Raw genomic sequence first — 19,010 nt, forward strand, 5'->3', positions numbered from 1 at the left:
CTCATCTACTGAACCATGTCGCTCATTGACCTTGGAGCAGGAGAGAAGTAAAATAAGTTTTGTTTTGTTTTTTTTAAAAGCATGTTAAAACTTAAATAAGTTATAACTGAAATATCTCAGCAACTACTGGATGGATTTCCATGACATTTGACACAGACATTCTTGTTGTACAGAGGATTAATCTGCTGACTTTAGTGTTCTCCCAACATTTCATCCAGTGCCACCACTAACTACTCCATTAACTGTCACAAAAACGACTGAATTTGGCGAAGTTTTCCCCATAAATATTGGCTGGATCACTGAACTTTTGCTCAGACATTCCTGTTCCTCTCAGGACGAATTGTGACAACTGTGATGATCCTCCGTCTTTTTATTTGGCACCTTCATCAGATCAAAATTTCAGATTTCCCAGCACGTGGTTTATGACTCGATAGCTGCAAGAATAATGAAACCCCATCAGCTTCAGCTGTACTTTGTGTTTCTTGCTGCTTAGCAAATATTAGCATGCTAACAGGCTAAACTCAGACTGTGAACATGGTGAAAACTGTCATTATAGCCCTGTTAGCATGACCTCAGTCGGCCTGAGTAGCCCACGGCCTTGCAGAGCTGCTTGTGTTGTAGTGTTGTAGCATCTCTCTTTTACTGTCCCTTTTTTCTCCCTCAAGCACTTTGTAACTACTGTTTTTAAAAGTTCTATATAAAGTTAATTACTGTGTCTGAACTATGTAAATGTCTTGTTTCAGAGTTTGTGTTCCAAAGACGACATTTCACAGTACATTGAACATCTTAACAGCGTGAGGTAAATGAAGTGAAGAGGACACATCCTTCACTTGGCTCCAACAGTTACACTGCGGCACACTGTGCCTTTTCATCTCGACTGCAGTTTGATTTAAACATTTTTTTCCCAGGATTGTAGGGAAAAGTTGTTTAACTTCCTTTGTGTTTAGTATCAGCCGTGCACAAACACCACCAGAGAGGCAGGCCGTCAACATTATACCCAGCCTGGTGCGTCATATTAAGATGAACAGTTCCATCTAGTGGGCGACTGAAATCATTATACCTCCAGAAAAGTGACCCAATGACCCAGAATACAGTTTTTATTTTGAAAATTAACAATCATGACACTATTTTTGATGAGTTATCAGTAAGTGTGGTTCATGATTCATCTCAATGCAAAAGTAAATTATAGAAGATAACAGATTGTAGTAAAGCAACATGGGCAACTCAAAGTCCTTAGAGTCTGCTGCTGAAGACCATGTGATGTGACTGAAAGCTCCAGTTACTAAACTGACCTTATGAAGACAAGATGCTGTTGTCGGGAACACGGTGCTGACATTATGAGCTAACATTCAGCTGAATGCAGGCTGTTTTATTGATTGTATTACAGTGAACATGGGTTTGCATTTCTTCCTGATCACTAACTGTCTGATGGAAAAACAAAGGATACAGCAATGAGAGTTTGAAGTCCTTCTAAAGTAAGAGCACAGAAATATTTGCAAAATGCATGTAGGATTTCAAAATAAAAGTACCAGTCAAATGTATCTTACTATATCTAGCTTTAGTAAAGTTTTAATAGTGAAGCATCGATGTGTTAACAGAGTTTTGTTATAGCTGGTCAGGGTGAAACCAGTTGTCACTTCTTTGTAACAACTACTTTTGTCCACTGGTTTCCAACCTAGGGTCCGGGCTCCTGCAGGAGGTCATGACAGGATTGATTTTCTCCTGTCTTTACTTTTTTCATCTGACAGAATCAGGCTGCTGTTTGTTTAATATTTCAGTGATTCAGTGTTTCACCTGCAGGTGGCAGTCGAACTAAAACTTCACTCTTTTTTTATTTCTTCTCTCTTGTCTTTCCCGGATCATCGTTGGTCCCTGTTCCTCTGCTGCCTGCGGAGCCTCAGGTTTTCCGTGTTATTAATTAAGCTGATTGTTGCTGTGGGAAGATGCAGAGACGATGAATGAGCTTTCAGATGTTACATTTCTACACAGATGAATCGACAGACACACCTCACATCCTTACCTGGAAAACCTTGAGAGAAAGCTGTGAATTATTGCTCAGTGTTGTTTAATGCTAATAGTTTTTTGGGGGTTTTTTTAAAAAATAAATTTTTTTTTAAAAACAGGAGGGGAAAAACAAAGCTTTTCAGTGGAATTGAACATTTTATGAGTGAAAGTTCACTGTTGACATGGAAAAGGTAGATTCATAGGTTCTCCCCAGACGCACTGTGTGCACACTGAAGGCAGCATGTTGTGTCTCCAGTCATCTGCAGAACCTGTTTTAGAATTAAAAACAAAAAAAATGCACATCACATTTTAGTTTTCTCCCTTTTCATAGTTGCCATTTACAATTGAAAAGAAGAATAGTGTAAGAGAAGCGATACATAAACAAAGATGTAGTTTTTCAGTTGTTCAGTGGTTTGTTATGATGTAAAAACTTGACAGGAAATGTGTGGCAGTGTGGTCCTCATCAGCTTTTCTGAGGTCAGCCATGATGCAGTGTTGCTCTTCGTTGCACACTCTTCTTATCGCCTGTCTCTTTGTCCAGCTTCCTCCTGCTACGATGGCTCAGGCCCCTCTCAGTGTGGACCCAGCCCAGTTCAGCTGCTCCATCTGTCTGGAGATCCTCAGAGACCCGGTCACCATCCCCTGCGGCCACAGCTACTGCATGAGCTGCCTGACGGGCTACTGGGACCGCCAGCCCGCCTGCGGCTGTCCGACCTGCAGGGCCACCTTCAGTCCCAGACCCGCACTGGGCAGGAACACCTTGCTGATGGAGATGCTGGAGAGGCTCGGTGCTGTCAGGCTAAATGAGGGCCCCTCAGCTCCTCCTCTGCATGTTGACAGGGGCTTTGCAGGGGACCAAGGCTTCGTGCACGCCACCTTTGACGTGTCCTCAGTTGGTCCGGAGAGGACTGACGGAGAGGTGAGTGGGTGTGCACGAACTCACGACTGATTCTTAACTGTTGCTTTCTCCTCAGGTTCTGACACACTAAGTTTTTAACTATTTTCATGGACACATCTTTCAAATCCCACGTCGTGTCGCTGTTTCAGAGGCTTTTGGGGGAAACACGGAGGCGTCTCGCTCAGCAAATCCAAGACAGGGAGGTGGAGCATCAGCAGCTGAAGCAAACCCTGCGGTCGTTCTCTGTGAGTGGAGGAAACACCATCTGTCACTCTGCATCCAACTACACCTGAGCTGCTTTCACACGTCAAACCTCAGCGCGGCACTGATTATCGTCATGTTTATTCATCACAATCTTTTTTTTTTTTTTTTTGATCAAGGTATTTTTATTTAGTTTTACAAATTTAACATAGGAACAAAAAAAATGACCACAAATCCCATCCACCCCCCACAAATACCAGACTTACAGAGTTCACAGTACAAAAAAATAGTTCAAAATACAGAATTCACATAGCCAGATTAAAAAAAAAAAAAATATTAATAGTAAAAAATAAAAATAAATAATAATTATTCATCACAATCTTTAATGCGCTGGGAAATTGCGATAGATTTAATGATCAGATTCATTGATAATAAAAGTAAATCTTAATCCTAAATACCACCCAGGTTTTTATGAAGAGGAGGATATTGACAGAGATAATTGCTGATTAATGCAGCATTTATCTTCGTAATGTGGATGTGATAATGTTATCAGGATGCTGAAGCACCTCTTGGTAAAAACTGTTACTTTGATTTAAAGTTGACACCATCAGAGATTTTGTAATTAAATACAAGTTCTACACAACTGATTTTATGCAATTTTTTTCAATCGTTTTATTTTGTAGTCAAAAATAATGACCTATTCCCACCAAGTTAATTAGCGTGATTTCTTTAAAACTGAAATCGACACTCAGCTGGCATCAGGTCGGAAAAACAAAACAAAAAGTTAATGGAAAAACAAATAAATCCCGACAGTCATCACATCTTTGATATTTTACAGTTTTTTTGTAGATTAATCATTTAAGTAATTTCTCATCTTAATGTGACATCTTATTTTTTCACACTTAACAGTCAAATGATTGACTCATGTTACAATTATTATTATTATTATTATTATATCTACGCAAATTACACATTGCTTAACTAGGGGTGAAACATTTGAATCACAATATAAAAGCCATGATGAAAATAGCTTTTACACTCATATCATCCATGAGTGTGTTGGTGTGTGTTTCCTCAGAGTCTGGCCAAAGCGGCGGTGAAGGACAGCAGCAGGATCTTCTCACAGCTGCAGGAGTTTCTGGAGCGGCGGCGTGTTGAGATGAAGGAGCTGATCAGAGCTCAGGAGAAGGCTGAGGTGACGCGAGCTGAGAACCAGCTGCAGCGTCTGGAGCAGCAGATCTCAGAGCTGCGGAGGAGAGACGCCGAGCTGGGGAAGCTGTCGCACAGCCAGGACCAACACCTGATCATACAGGTGAGCAGTATTTAATATCTAAGACATTTCCCCTTCTGAACATCTGGGGTCAAGTGTCTCACTGTCTTGTATTCGAGCTCAGTGCTGATTGCTGATGCTGTTTCTGCGTCGGTAGATGTGTCGGTCTTACCACAGTCCAGGCCCTGCAGGATCAACCAGCTCTCTAACCGTCAGTCCACACGTTTCCTTTGGGCCTGTGAGGAAAGCCGTCTCAGACCTGAAAGAGCAGCTGCAGACTCTGTATCACAGAGAATTCCCAGCTGTCAGCTCTGCAGGTCTGCTCATTTATCAAAATATCAATTTCACATTCATTTATTATATTAAGATGAACATTCGCTTCCAGGCTGTTGCTGTTTAACTTGTGACAATTGATGTGCTGTTTTCTCAGTGAAAAATGTGAACATCCTGCAGATGGAAAAGGCCAACAAAGGTGAGTGTGTCTTTCGTCACCAGTTGTGTCAGTATTATGTAAAATACCTGAAGTACAGTCAGTTACCAGAAAAAAGAAACTCTCGTAACGTCTGCCACAGTCGACTTCACATCTCAGCCAATTATTCAGGGAGAAATTTAATCCGCAAACATGTCATGTGTCTTGTTAAGACTTGAGTTTGATTGAATACTGAAATTACATCCTGGAAACTCAAACCTCAACTGAACTCTCACTGTCGACGGGCGAATGCTTCAGACTCATCGATGTCCTCTCAAATCATCCCTGGATGATTCCTGACAGCGAGAATAACGTGGTTGAAAGAAGCCGTTCCCATGGTGATACACAGTGAATGAATTGGTACCTACTTTAGGCTTTCAGCTCATTCTGCAAATGCAGAAAGGTTGTTGTTGCATGAACAACACAACACAGATGACCAGGACCCCCTTTTTCAGTTTCTGTTTTTCTGGTCACTGCCTGTATATTCAGCCATGTTTCATTTTTATTTATAGCTGAGAGAAGATGTTGTGCCTCCGAGACGTAGTTCTGAGCACAGTCCTCGCTTTGTTCTCACTCATGCAGCACTGGAGTCTGGTGATTCTGCACACACCCCTGCTCTGGACAATAGGAGTGATCTCCTCCAGTGTGAGTAGCACCACTCTGGTCTAACAGTCTAAACCACTTTAAGTAGCCGGTCCTCTTGAATCCCTATATCTGTTCTTCTCCTTGCAGACTTCAGTCCGCTGTCTTTGGACCCGTTCACGGCGCACAGGGAGCTTTCCCTGACTGAGGGGAACCGTGTGGTCAGTCGAACCGGACAACATCAGTCCTACCCAGACCACCCTGATCGCTTTGACACCTGGGGTCAGGTGTTGTGCCGTGAGGGGCTACAGGGCCGCAGCTACTGGGAGGCCAAGTGGGACGGAGAGCAGGTGGCACTGGGGCTCACCTACGAGAGCATCGGAAGAAAGGTAGGAATGTCCCCAGGTCAGTCAGTGCCTTAAAGGGAAATTCTGGTATTGCAAAAGTATTAGTATTAGTTAAGTTTTCTACTTAAGTATGATACTTCAGCTTTAATATCTCCTTAGCTGAGTTACTTAAGGGTTTAATTAAAAGGTGTCCTTCGGTAAGGAAAAAAGTTAAGACATTTGCAGCAGTGAAAGAGCCTTTACAGCAGTAAAATTCTACAGTTTCCATGGAAACCGTAGACCATAGAGCAGTCATAAAGCTGCTGAAAGTAGCTAAGAAAGTAGCTTTTTCCTAAGATCTTTTGTGCAACAGTTTTACTGACTTTAAGTGATTCCTAAAGTATAAAACTAAGAAGAAATCCTTGCAGAGAAGACTTAAAGGGTTTTTTGTGCAACTGTTTTAATTTTAAGGAAACCTTAACTCAGACTCAGAAAATCTTTACCAGCCCTGGGTAAATGTGGGTAGTGTTTAAAGTGAGACCTGTCACATTGTTTTCACCAGTCTGCAATCCCCAAATCTCTACTGTGGATGTGGGAAGAGCACCGTTAGCGTGACCCATAGTCAAAATGGACAAAAGAGTGAGAGTAAGGCTGAGGCTGACAAATATGGGAATTTTCCTCTAAGCAGAGTGAGAAGAAACGAGGCCTCCTGCACAGTTGTACACTTTCACTCATTTTGACATGTAAATCCAACATTTCTGTCAGCAAACATTCATCACCACTCTTCTTCTGTGTTAAGCGTAGAGTCAAACAGGACTTTGAATGTTTGGTTGAGACAAAACAGTCATCATTTTTTATCTCAAGCTTGAACTCTTCATTTACTGTGTCTAAAATTATAAAACATGATGTTAGGACTAAAACTTATATGTTCAAATTATTCCTGGTTTGGTGAAACAAAAACACTTACAAGTTATACTCCTCCAGAGCTTTTAGCCTCATTTTAAAATCAACTCTTTTATTGTTGAGCCAGCTGCTCCTGGATGTGTCTGCTTGAGCTTTGCTTTGCTTCCATCAGGGATCGTCCAACAGCTGCAGGCTGGGACACAACTCCCTGTCATGGAGTCTCCGCTGCAGCTCCTCCTCCTTCACCTTCTGCCATGGAAACGAGGAGCAGGCGGTGGTGGTTCCCTCCAGCTGGGCATCCCGTAGGCTTGGGGTGTATCTGGACCATAGCGCGGGACTGCTCTGCTTCTACACAGTGACACCGGGAGGAGTCCACCTCCTGCACAGGGTGAAGAACAGCTTCACCCAGCCTCTCTACCCGGCAGTGTGGCTCGGAGCGAATGCCACCATCACCTTCTGCCCCGTGGACTGATGGAGCACGGGCATCGAGACGTCCAGGCGCTGGCTGGTCAGTCAGTTTTTAATGTTATTTAGAAAAAGTGACTCAGGTACTGACTAGAGCCTAACTGATACATCATTATTGGTAAAATGACAACCAAATAATACATTTCTGCACAGATGCATGTTCTGAAATGGCAATTTCAATCATTTTAATATCTGTCTTGTAGCTTGCACCGTACAGAAAGATAACGGGTAAAAGTATAAATTAATGCATGAAGATGAAATTTAATTGGAGCAATTTCAATTATCAAATTCATTTAATGTTCACACTACATTTAATCCATAATATATTTCAAAGTTGTTTATCATAGGTCTGATTTTTAACCATTTTAAGACTTTAATTATTTTTACTTAAATACATTTTGGTTGTAGTATATGTTTAAGTTGTTGGTTTCAGTCAGGCTCTAGGATTGAATATTAGTTGGATATACTGTATATTATAAGTACAGGCTGGTAACACTGTCACTGTATAACACTGAACACCTCTTTGACTGATTTGCCTTTAACCCGGGACCAGACTACATGATATCCTGTCAGGTGATTATATATAGACACAAAACAAACAGCTGAGTTTGTCTATGAGTCACGAGGCCACACCTGTGTGCCCTCAACTAGTCTGACAACTCTCTGACCAACTCACGTCAGTCATGAGTGAGTTAACATCATGCTGTCCAAAGTACAACATGTAGTCTGATCCCTGTGTTATTCATTGTATTGTAAATATCAAGAAGTCATTTCACCCAAATTTAAAAAACAAACAAACATTTACCTCCAGTTGTCTCTCACCCTGCAGACAGTTTACCACCTGTTACAAAGGAGGTAAATGGAATTTGGCTTTTGGTGCTGACAACATAACAAAATCAGCAGCAACACCTCTTTGCAGACACAGTGTCCCTGCTCCTCCGAACAGTCCACAGGCCTCACTAACAGTTTATTCATCATTCATTTTGCGTTGGTAGAAATAGGTGGATTATCCAGTGTAATCAGGTCATTGGTTTTGGAAAGAAATGTTACTTAAGTTTTAGCACTAGAAACAAAATTCCTTTCACCTTCGTTTGACTGGGTGGGAAGCAGAAAAGCAGAACTGTCTGCACGGCTGGACGTCAACAGAGGTAGATCAGGAAATGTTTTTGTAACTTGGGTGAACTGACTTTGTTTCTAACCTGGGATAAGAACACTAGAGACATTAGCTTCAGTGCTAGAATTGGTTTTTAATTCTTCTCATTATTAACCGTTGACACAATCAGCAGAGAAACAAGGCGTGGAGAAAGACAGGAAAAGACAGACTGGAATCAGATTTTGTTGAAAGCTGCTACATCGACGCTCTGAACCTAAAACGGACCAAAGAGACTTAAATGAGTTTACAATATTTCAAATGCAACAGTTATTATGGTGCACAATGTGAAATCAGATACCTCTTGCAAAACTGTTGCTGCATTGTATGTCAGATTCACTGACTGATGTAATAGGTTCACCTAACGTGTGGTAATTATCTATAGTCGGTGTGTTAGTTGCAGTAGATTTGGATCAGCGCACTTCCAGTTTAGAGAAGCAGCAGGAGCACCAGCACAGAAGCTGAGTGATGTTCTGCTGTGGATGGAGTCATCTGCAAAAACGTGTTACTGAAAAAAAGCCAGTGTCAATTTGAGCGTACACTTTATTTTGAATATTTTCACCACTTTATCTTGCCATAAAACAGAGTTCTCCTTTGGAAGTAAATTTGCTCAACCGCTGAACGACTGTATTACACCGCAATCATCCGTTTGAGACGTGCAAGATAAAGCTGTAGAAATATTCAAAATAAAGTGTACACTTCAATTGATAGCAGCTTTTTTTCAAGTGGCTAAAACATTTTCTGCAGATGAACCCGTCCACAGCAGAACGTCACTCAGCTGGAGCTCCTGCTGCTTCTCTAAAGTGGGAGCTGCAGGTAACACACTGACTATAGATAAAGCATAGATAACAAAGTTAATAAACCTGAACTATTTTCAATTAGACCTCGTGGTTATTTTGGAGGCTGTTTGTTGTGGTGCTAAATTGTGTAGTATACAACAATTCAACAGCACCACAAACAACATCATCCTCAAAGTTTAATAAACTCAAGAACAAAAACATAACCTTTATAAAAAGGTAGAATTTACTTATGTATCTTACTTATTGTATTAAACAGAACCTTAAACTGGCAACTGAGTTTTTTTGGTGTCTTTGAATATAAGCCATAACAATAAAGAGCAAGTTCACAAAAACCCTTTGAGTTTGTGAGTTTCAGTCTCTGAGAATGTAAATCAGCATGTACACTGGTCACAATGACGGGAAGTCATGGGTTTGTCTGATTGAATCGATCGATCAGTTTGCAATAAACAGCATAACTTTGTCTTTTTGAAGCTTAAAATTTAAATTATTCCAGCCTGAAATCAACTACATGACCATTACAGCTGCCTGTGATCTACATTCACACAACTCAATCTACCAGACTTACACCATTTAAATCCTAGTTAATCTAAATCACAGTCATTCCAGAGGGGGTTTCTGTCGGTCTGTAACTGTGTGTGACCTTTACAGAAACACTGAGCAGTACTTACAAAGTCTTCAAACTTGGTGATCTCCTCCTCCAGCATGTCTGTTCCCACCTTGTCGTCCTCCACCACACATGCGATCTGGAGCTTCTTGATGCCGTAACCCACAGGAACCAGCTTGGACGTGCCCCATAACAGGCCGTCAGCCTGCACTGAGCGCACACACTCCTCCAGCTTCGCCATGTCTGTCTCATCATCCCACTGGAAGAAACGCAGCAGGGGGGCGGTGATAAAAGACCAGATTAATATCGGGCAGTGTGTCAGTCAGTTTAAGCGATTTTATTGTGCAGGTTTTTTTTTTCTTTCGAGTTTGAAGCTCCTGTGGGACAGACTTACGGGTTTGACATCCAATAAGATCGAGGACTTGGCGATGAGGGCGGGCTTCTTGGCCTTCTTTTCTGCGTACTCTTTCAATCTCTGCTCTTTCAGTTTATCTGCCTCATCATCTTCATCACTGCCGAACAGGTCGATATCATCGTCGTCCTCCTCCTCCTCCTCCTCCTCTTTAACTGGAGCGCTGGTCTTCTGCTGGACGGTAGTGGTAGTGCCCTGAGAGGAGAAATCTCAGTTACTCATACATGCTGCTAAAATAAAAGCGAAGCGAATGATTTACTGAACTGATAGAAACTTTCTGTAGAAACTTACATTAGTGTACGGGACTGAAGGAGCAGGAGCTGGGGTCACAGCTGCAGGAGATTTCTCCAGAACCGCTACCCGACATTCCAGTTTGGAAAGTGCTGCCCTCAAGTCTTCCACCACTAAACAAACAGCCCCAGAGTTAATGAGTCTTATTTATATTTTAAAAAATTATATGGAAATGACTAAAAAAATAAATAAATAATCACATCTTCTTATGACCAGGAGACACGGTGATGAAATAATTCAAGCTGGTAAAACTGAATTAAATGAATTCTGATCGTATAAAATAAGCAGTTTTCTAGACATGTATCAGTCTTTTACAAGGACAGACGAATACACCAATTGATCAGGTTCTTGAGTAATTATGCAACAAATGTTTTCATTTATCTACCTTTTTCAGAGAATAGGGACAAATGAAAATCACATCATGCAACTACTTATTTTGTCTCAACAACAGTTGAGAAAAAAAAAAAATCTTTGTTTGTCTCAATGAAGAAAAGCTGCAGAGCCTCATACTGGAGCAGCTGGAATCCACAAAGGTTTGGTGATTTTATTTGACAACTTTCAGTTTTTTATAACTGTACTCAAGTCATCACTGTATTTGATGCTTGCAAATATCTTGTAGCAGATCTAATAATAATAATAATAATAATAATAATAATAACCCACACGGTGCCTATGGACACTGTAACAGTCCTCACACAGATAAAGAAACAAAATGCATGAATATTTGATCAAAGTTGTCAAACAAACTGACCTTTGTGTAAGCTCTGGTTCTCCAGCTCCAGGCTCTTGATGCGAGAGATGATTTCTCCTTGATCAGCTGTGCTGCTGCTGCTGGTGCTCTGCACAAGAAAGACACAGAGAGGAACAATAGTTTAGTGAGAGCAACATCTACTGGACGAACCAGAACGTTAGCACCTTTGTCAAACCCAGGAGTGTTACACAGACCCCCACAAGTGACCACGGCACACAACACACAGCCAGTGTCCATCTCAGCAGCATCTATAAATAGACAGCGGCAGCAGATACAAATATAAGGGCGATAAGCAGCTACTCAGTCTGCAGCACTCCACACAGAAATCATCCTCGACTAAAGTCTGAACTCTACTGAACTCAAACTGGAGCCTGGATAACAGCGAGGTCCACTGACAAAGCAGAAGGCAGCAGCCACGAGGCTCAGTGGCACTTACAAGCTGGGAGTGTTGGCTCATGGGAGGTTGACCTGACTCTCGCTTACACAGTGTGGTCTTCAGCTGGGGGAGGGGAGGCGGAGGAGGAGGGGATTTCAGGTATGAAGAAAGGAAGGAAAAATCCAGGAAAAAAATTGAGGGAGAGCTACTGAAGGAGAACTGAAGATCACACAGAGCAACCAAGGAAACAACATTGAGCTGGGAACTCATGAAAAAAGATCAGACTAAAAGTTTTCAAGTTTTCACATCAGTAATGTGTCTCCAAGCAGGAACCAATCTGTATTGTAACCAATCAGCAACAAGCGATACACCACTGACAAAAAAACTGCACTAATGAACTCTAGGTGATATCATTAATAAATAATGTAATAAAACAAGACCAACTCTGTCACGCATGTCTAAGCATATTCAGATCACATGTTTTATTGTACCAAAGGTTTTACTATGTTAACATCACCTACACAAAGACACAGAACAATGTCAAAATGACACAGACCCCACAGTGAAACTGCAGAACCTAACAGCACTAATGACCACATCCTGGTCACAAGAAAAAGTACTGTTAACAGTGTGTAAGCATTAATGTGTATATATTTCCACATGACCCTGGATGTGTGCAGTGGTTTGACACGTTATATAAATAATAAATATCTTCCACAGTAGAAAAGTACAGGCACTGACTCCCAGATTCAGATTAACTTTTGTAACAGGTGTTTCCCTGGTTGTGGGCTGAAATTCATCTTCCCACTATGACAGAGTGGCTGTGGGACCTTCACAGAATAACTGAATTCAAGAGAATCTAATGAAAATGTAATCAACATTTAAGAAACTACACTAAACTAAAGTAAATTCTGTTGCTTCACATATATTTATGTTTTAAGAACCTACATGAAATGAGTGAGAACTCAACTGAGTATGAGTGGAAAACAGCTCAGATACAACACAAACAATTATACTTACTCCTGCAAGAGATTTCTGGATGTTTTCCCGGGCCCGTGCAATGTCTTGCAGGATGGTGTTAGCTCCAACATCCTTCAAGAAAATCAACAGAAGGCTATGTCAAGTCAGCCTTTACTTTGTAAAGTTTGAGTGATAATATCTACAGGTTCAATGTGCAATGTGTCTTTGTAGCTACACTGCATGTCAAAAGTTTTTTTTTTTTTTTTTTTTTTTTTTTACAGTTTAATGTCTTAGTGTCCTATGAAATTAAAGCAGAGAACAAATAACAGGAGAGGAGAGAGTCTTATCTCGATATCTGACCCATTCAACAGCCAAACACACAACCATCGAGGTTATTCACTGGACTTCAAGGCTTACGTTTCAATTAAAAAAGTGGAAATGAAGATTTTCTAACTTTTGTGTGGTAGTTTATATTATTTCGATCTTCTAAGTTTTCCCTCTACCTCCTCCTCTCATCACATCACCTTTGTGTGCAATGTCGACAAATGAAAATAAACTCAAGCTCTGAGCTAACGTGGGTACCTGTGTTGGTTGTGAGGGGCCGTTCATTCGCTCGTAGAAGCGTCTCTCTGCCTCATCATAGCGAGGTTTGTCGAACCAGATCTTCTCCTGGGCCAGAAAGTTGACTGCACTCATGTTGCTACGAAGGAAAGAGTGAGGAAGGACAAGAGAGGGATGTATGAACAGGACACAGCAGGTTAGGGAAAAGAGAAAAAGAAAAATGTACGTTACTACTAATAATTAGAAAATCTATACTTAAAAATCATGTGACGTGTGATCTATATTCAGAATATGACATCTATGAGCTGTAAAATGCTTAATGTATTGTAATTTTATCTACACTCCCCGCAAACAGATGATCCCAACACAACCATACAAAAGAAACCTTAAATGAAGCAAAGCTGGTAAAACACAACAATGGTTCATACAAACAGTCACTCAAGAAAATTAAAAACATACCACAAGGAATAAATGTACCAAGACAAATGAAAAAACACAAGATGAACAAGGTGAAAACAAAAAAAACAAAAAAAAAAACCCTCACGCATTCAATAAAAAGGGAAACACATGATGGCATAAAGAGAAAAACAATGAAAGATGAACTGAAACATCTGGAGCGGCTCCATTCTCCCAGTTTGGTCATACTTGTCCCTCAGTGGGGCGGTGGAGGCAACTGATGAGGCCTCAGCTTCTGGCCTCCGACCCTTCTTCACCACCACGGCTTTATTCCCACTGTATCCATGGAAACGGCTCTCCGCAGCATCATACCGCCACTTGTCCAGCCACACACGCTCGCTGTCAGGGTGAAGGAAGTAACAGATTCCTGCGCCTGTCACGATTTCCTTCTCGGGGACCTCACCAGGCTCCTCCTCCTCTTGGATCGGGTGCAGAGCGTGAAAGACTTCGGTTTTTCCCTGCTGGACCGCTCGTTTTTCCTCCACCACCACCACCTCCTCATTCTCTTCTTCCTCCTCCTCTTCCACAAGGCTTTGAGGGTGGTCACTACCTCTGGATGTGGCAGTGCTGCTGGAGCGCTTGGAGGAATTGTTGCCGTATAGATTCTGATAAAAAGCTGCTTCAGCGCGGTCGTACAGCGGTTTCTCCAGCCACACATCTCTCAGCAACTCCACTGGGATGCGAGGCAATCCGTTAATGGACTGTCGATTAGTCGGTGTGACGGCCGCCTGCTGGGTCACAGGGGTCGCAGGAGTCGGGGCTAGAGACTGATATCCTTCGTCGGGCGTTGTGGGTGCGATGGAGCGGTTAGGTGGGGATGGGAGGTTCAGGGAGTTTGGAATGGACGGCTGCATGGATGCTTCAACAAAGCGGCGTTCTGCTTGGTCAAAGGTTGTCTTGTTTACCCACACTGACTGGACTACATGGTGGCAAGCCACCTGATTGCCATGGTGGCACGCCAGTCCTGAGAGAGATGGCGCCACAGCAGATGGGGAGTTTGAGTGTTTCCCTGGGGCCGGAGGTGACCCGTTTGACCGAGTGGTCCCATTGGCAGAGCTCGCCAACCAGCACTGATAGAGGCTCTCTGCTCGCTCATAGCTGCTGCGTTCAAACCACACATTAGCACATTCGGACCGCAGGCCCATCAGACCAGCACGGGGGTCAGATGGCTGGCTGGCCTTTTTGCCTGGCTTCTCTTCGGTCTTAGTCTTATTGTCGACTTTCTCTTCAGGGCGGCTCTCGGGATTAGATGAACGTTTCTTGCGGCGGCGGCTCTTGCCGCTGCGCTTTCCATCTCCATTCAAGCTGCCGCTTTCTGGGGAGGATGAGGTCGTCTCGCCATTTCTCTGACCCGATTCAGTCTTGTTCCTACAGCCAAGTGCTGCGTTTGTGGACCGGTCCACCTGACAATGGTTGGGAGGCTGATCATGCTCCGATTGATCCCCTGCAGAGCACTGGGGGATCTTCTTAGACATCATCTTTGATCCGTTGCAGGAAAAAAAAAAGAAAAAAAAAAGAGAATAACAAGTACAGGCTTTTGGATTATTTAGAGAGACGCAGGAAGGTTTAGAGACACAAAGGGATTGATCTATTACAGTCAGCACTACAGACACTAACATTTGCTTTATTACAGAGCTGTACATATAATACAAAATAGAGTCTACAAATCAGTCCCAGAGAAACACAAAAAGCATGCAGGAGAAAAAAATAAAAGAAGTCCATGCAGATGAACTACAATGTTTGGTGTATGGAATCTACTTATTGGATTGTTATTTGTCCTTTGTCCTTGTTCATCATTTGTTTCTACAAGTTTAGCCAGACAAGAAAATACATTTATCTTCTTTTTCATACTTTAAAAAAAGAGCATTCAAGCTTTCCCATTGTTATTATGCTTATCCTGGGAGATAAATATCAATATGAATCAGTATATTAAGTGGATATCTGTGTATCGTACTGCAGTTAGCATTATCTGCTCTGTTTCAGTATTATGTGTTTCCCTAACATGCATTTACAGAGGAGAAGATCCTTAACATCATGGTAAGTCATCAAGGCCCTGTTCAGACCTGGCATTAACGTGAGTCATATGTTTATTTACATATAGAGCAAGAAAGTGAGATCCGATCACGAGTGGTCACTCGAGACACATGTGGAGATGCACTCTAATGCCAGGTGTGGACTGACATACTTAGAGCTTTCCACTTGTGGTAAGATCACCCAAGATGCATGTTGATGCCAGCACTGAACAGGACCCAGGAGACCCTTGATTATTCATGACATCCTGCTGCAGGCACAGTATCACCAATGGCTTTCCAACATAAACAAATAAAGGAAATTGCTCGGCTAACCTAGAACTATTTTGCCAAAACTGTATAATAAATTCTTCTGTCAAAACAGCTTATTTTAACATTAAAGATGAGTCACAAGACTGCACCAATCGTGACACAGTGACATGAAAGCATGCAAAGAGCAAAGAAAGGAAAAGGTGTGACGAGTCTATGGCAAAATATTTAGGACAATGGAATACAAAAATTACAAGTTGACATCGATGGATAACTGACATGCACATGCATGCAAACCATCTGATTCAATAGGGACCAAGATTCTCTGTTAACAAATCACAAAGAGCAAGCCATGCAGTTTTTATGAGGTTGCAGTATTGTGTTGCAATACAGGAAATGCATTCCCTTAACGTTTAATCATGTGAACGTTAGTAATTTTGATCCAACACCCCAATGAAAAGAATTTGAATTGGAAACAGTTTTGGGAAGTCATTTCCTACTTAATGTTTATTTAAAAAAATCTATTCAAGCTCTTAGCTCACCTTCTGCTGTGAAGTTGCTGAGCTCAAACTAGCAACAATTTAAAATGCTCAACACGTTCTTTTCATCCAGTTTGCCGCAAGCCATTGAAAAATAAATTTAACAATCACCACCTTGCAAAACAATGAAACTAATATAAGGGGATACGACTATGTACAAAAAAAGCAACACAAGACTCACACAAGGTACATGTTGAAGTTTTAAGGAATACTCACTTGTCAAATTCTGAATGCAACATGGAGAGGAAAGAGGTGACATGTTAAAGATGTCTCTAAAACAATTCCTCAACATCAAAGACAGCCTAGTTACAGACTTAACATGTCTCCTTTTAGTCTTGGGTGATGATAAATATACGAAATGCTTTTAGTATCATTTGCTCAAATCCAACAAGAACATCAAGCAACAGCTTGGATGCATCCCAAAACCTCCCTTTCTTCCCCACATCCATTCACCCATCATTCATTTTTCTCTCCACAAACATGGACATTTGCTGTTAAAGCAGTTTCTTCAAAACTGCTTAGTCCAATGGTGCAATCAAGCAAATTAGTAGCAATGTTACAACTTTTCAAAAAATGCACTCTGAAATACTAACTTTGAGCCATGCTGGCAGCTGGATATGCAATTACTTGCTGGATTACTTGGCCACATTTTAAGATTTTCTTTTCCTCCTACAGTTCCTTGCTCGGCTAGATCGCTGCAGCTTCTCTTATTTACACTACTAGGACGACAGGTTTATGAAATCATGAGCATTTATTTCCAGGTCACAGAGGACAACGATGTGTGGAGGAAAGGATGAGTGTTTTACAAGAGCTCTTAGGGTGCACTCATTTTGGAGCAGCTCTATTAACAGTGTACTAACTCAAAAACAATATATTTGAAGGACAACACTAGCAATATTCTATATTTGTTAGTCCCAAGCACTTTGTTCCTTCTGATGGTATAATTTTCTTAAATAGATCAAGGATATAGACTCACTGTAGTTTTTAGTTAAACATATGTTGATAGTGTATTTGTTGGTACTATTTTTAGGCACAGATTTGGTCCACTTGTAAGTATTTCTGGCAGCAGGACAGTGAATGTGGGATCAACTCAAAATAAACCACAGAACATGTCAGCCAGTGCAACAGAGTGGTTCATTGATGTATTTTTAATAGTCTTTGGATAACAATGGAGCTCTATGCTGCAGAGAAATAAGCTATTTCAGGCTGTGGATGCACACACAATATTTACTTACTAAGCTCAATTCAATGCTTTTTATTGTTCAGATTGTTCAGCCAGTTTTTTTTGCTAAAAGCACAAAGAAAACATATTTTTAAGTGACTGTCTAGAGTCATAAAAATATGACACCACTGAAAATCAAATTGCTACCTTAAATGAAAATGAAACCAATGGAAGAAAAATAAGGTTTACTGGGATAACAGGTCCCAAAACAACGTAGCTCTTTCACTAAAAAGCTCACAAATGTGTGATCACATTAGGAAAAGCCTGTCGTGTCGGCTGCTGCAGCTCGGACCCTCCACAGCCCCGTCGTCATCATCATCATCATCATCATCATCAGGTCTGCCCTGCTAACCTTAACATTAGCCGTCTGTCATTATCACCACGTAGGTGCTAGCTAGGATGAAATACCTTCACTTGGTGGTTAGCATTTCACGGGGACGCCAGAATAACCATGGTGGTTTTAAAATGTGGCACTAAATCTTTCATTTTTTTTTTTTTAATTTTAATGTTTATGTAAAATGACACAGCCGGCGACTGAACCCGGCGTCCGCCCGGCGTGACTGCCGCTCAGGGCAGCGTTAGCACTAGCTAGCTGCCCCCGCCTTCAGCTAGCCGCTCGCTAGCCTCGGCTAACACACGCCGAGTCCCCGCTGTCCCTAAAAAACCACCGAGCGTCCATTAATTTCCCCAAATCTCTCCTAACAGGACACCGACTCTAATCCCCGGGCTAAAACCAAGACTGTCAGACAGGGTGGACGTTACTTACTGCTGTGATTTTTTTCTCTTGTCGGAGTGGGACCAGGCCAGTGGATGAGACGCGTGTTTCTCCAGCCGTGAGTGGCAACGGGAAGGAGGAGGAGGAGGAGGAGGAGGAGGAGGAAGCAAAGAGCAGTGGTGACGGTGTGATCTTAGAGGGTGGGGGTTGCTCCACCTCATGCATCGCTGACACTCAGTGATGTGGTAAAATGTAGATAAATATGTGACCTTCACTGCCATTTCTTACAGTGTGTATTAACCCAACTGGGTCAAATTTTAATTTAAATGACTATTTCTGCCTCGTCAACCTTTGTGCTTATGGGACAAGGTTTTACAGTTTATGACAAGTTATACTAGTCATATACTAGAAAGACTTTTGCCCTAATTTATTCTCTTAAAATGTTCATTTTGAAACCTTTGACACCTTTGTTGTTACTGCTCATGGCTGTATAACAACTTACAAGACCGAGGTTTTTGAAGAAAGTTTAACTAAAAGAAATATTCACAATCACAACTGTTCTGGAGCTTTCACTCACACAACATGACATTCATTGGCAGAAGTTCAGGACTGACAGCTGGGCCCACTGCATAGGTTGAATGCAATGTGTAGCTCTAACTAACAGTTATAATATTGATTAATCTGTTGATTATTTCTGATTGATCAAACAATAGAAGCAGAAAATACCTATGCTTGAAAATGTATTCAATTTACTCTTACTACTGTTTAAGGTTTCC

At 41.6% G+C, this 19,010-nt stretch overlaps 2 protein-coding genes across 8 annotated transcripts; one reads left to right on the forward strand and one right to left on the reverse strand.

The window, feature by feature from the left end:
* The first annotated feature begins 1,076 nt into the window (after window positions 1–1,076).
* Window positions 1,077–9,398, forward strand: LOC139626135 (tripartite motif-containing protein 16-like protein). 4 transcript variants are annotated; one of them, XM_071486368.1, is made up of 9 exons: window positions 1,077–1,901; window positions 2,546–2,923; window positions 3,052–3,147; window positions 4,182–4,415; window positions 4,531–4,690; window positions 4,804–4,845; window positions 5,425–5,487; window positions 5,575–5,813; window positions 6,826–9,398. In XM_071486368.1, exons 2-9 carry the CDS (start codon window positions 2,561–2,563, stop codon window positions 7,123–7,125), a joined length of 1,497 nt encoding a protein of 498 aa, XP_071342469.1. In that variant the 5' UTR covers window positions 1,077–1,901; window positions 2,546–2,560; the 3' UTR covers window positions 7,126–9,398. The 4 variants fall into 4 exon arrangements, with proteins under 4 accessions (XP_071342469.1, XP_071342467.1, XP_071342468.1 ...); XM_071486366.1 differs by lacking the exon at window positions 1,077–1,901 and adding an exon at window positions 1,908–2,195; XM_071486367.1 differs by lacking the exon at window positions 1,077–1,901 and adding an exon at window positions 1,920–2,043.
* eef1db (eukaryotic translation elongation factor 1 delta b (guanine nucleotide exchange protein)) lies at window positions 8,346–18,470 on the reverse strand. 4 transcript variants are annotated; one of them, XM_071486358.1, is made up of 9 exons: window positions 16,301–16,353; window positions 13,669–14,957; window positions 13,045–13,162; window positions 12,523–12,594; window positions 11,127–11,214; window positions 10,376–10,488; window positions 10,067–10,279; window positions 9,737–9,931; window positions 8,346–8,485 (listed from the first exon to the last, which is right to left on the reverse strand). In XM_071486358.1, exons 2-9 carry the CDS (start codon window positions 14,955–14,957, stop codon window positions 8,447–8,449), a joined length of 2,127 nt encoding a protein of 708 aa, XP_071342459.1. In that variant the 5' UTR covers window positions 16,301–16,353; the 3' UTR covers window positions 8,346–8,446. The 4 variants fall into 4 exon arrangements, with proteins under 4 accessions (XP_071342459.1, XP_071342458.1, XP_071342460.1 ...); XM_071486357.1 differs by lacking the exon at window positions 16,301–16,353 and adding an exon at window positions 11,563–11,625; XM_071486359.1 differs by lacking the exons at window positions 13,669–14,957; window positions 16,301–16,353 and adding an exon at window positions 18,286–18,470.
* Window positions 18,471–19,010: the final 540 nt, after the last annotated feature.

Source organism: Trachinotus anak, unplaced genomic scaffold, assembly GCF_046630095.1.
Source record: "Trachinotus anak isolate AG129_WGS33_773 ecotype Australia unplaced genomic scaffold, CSIRO_AGI_Tana_v1 ptg000010l, whole genome shotgun sequence".
Lineage (NCBI taxonomy): Eukaryota > Metazoa > Chordata > Actinopteri > Carangiformes > Carangidae > Trachinotus > Trachinotus anak.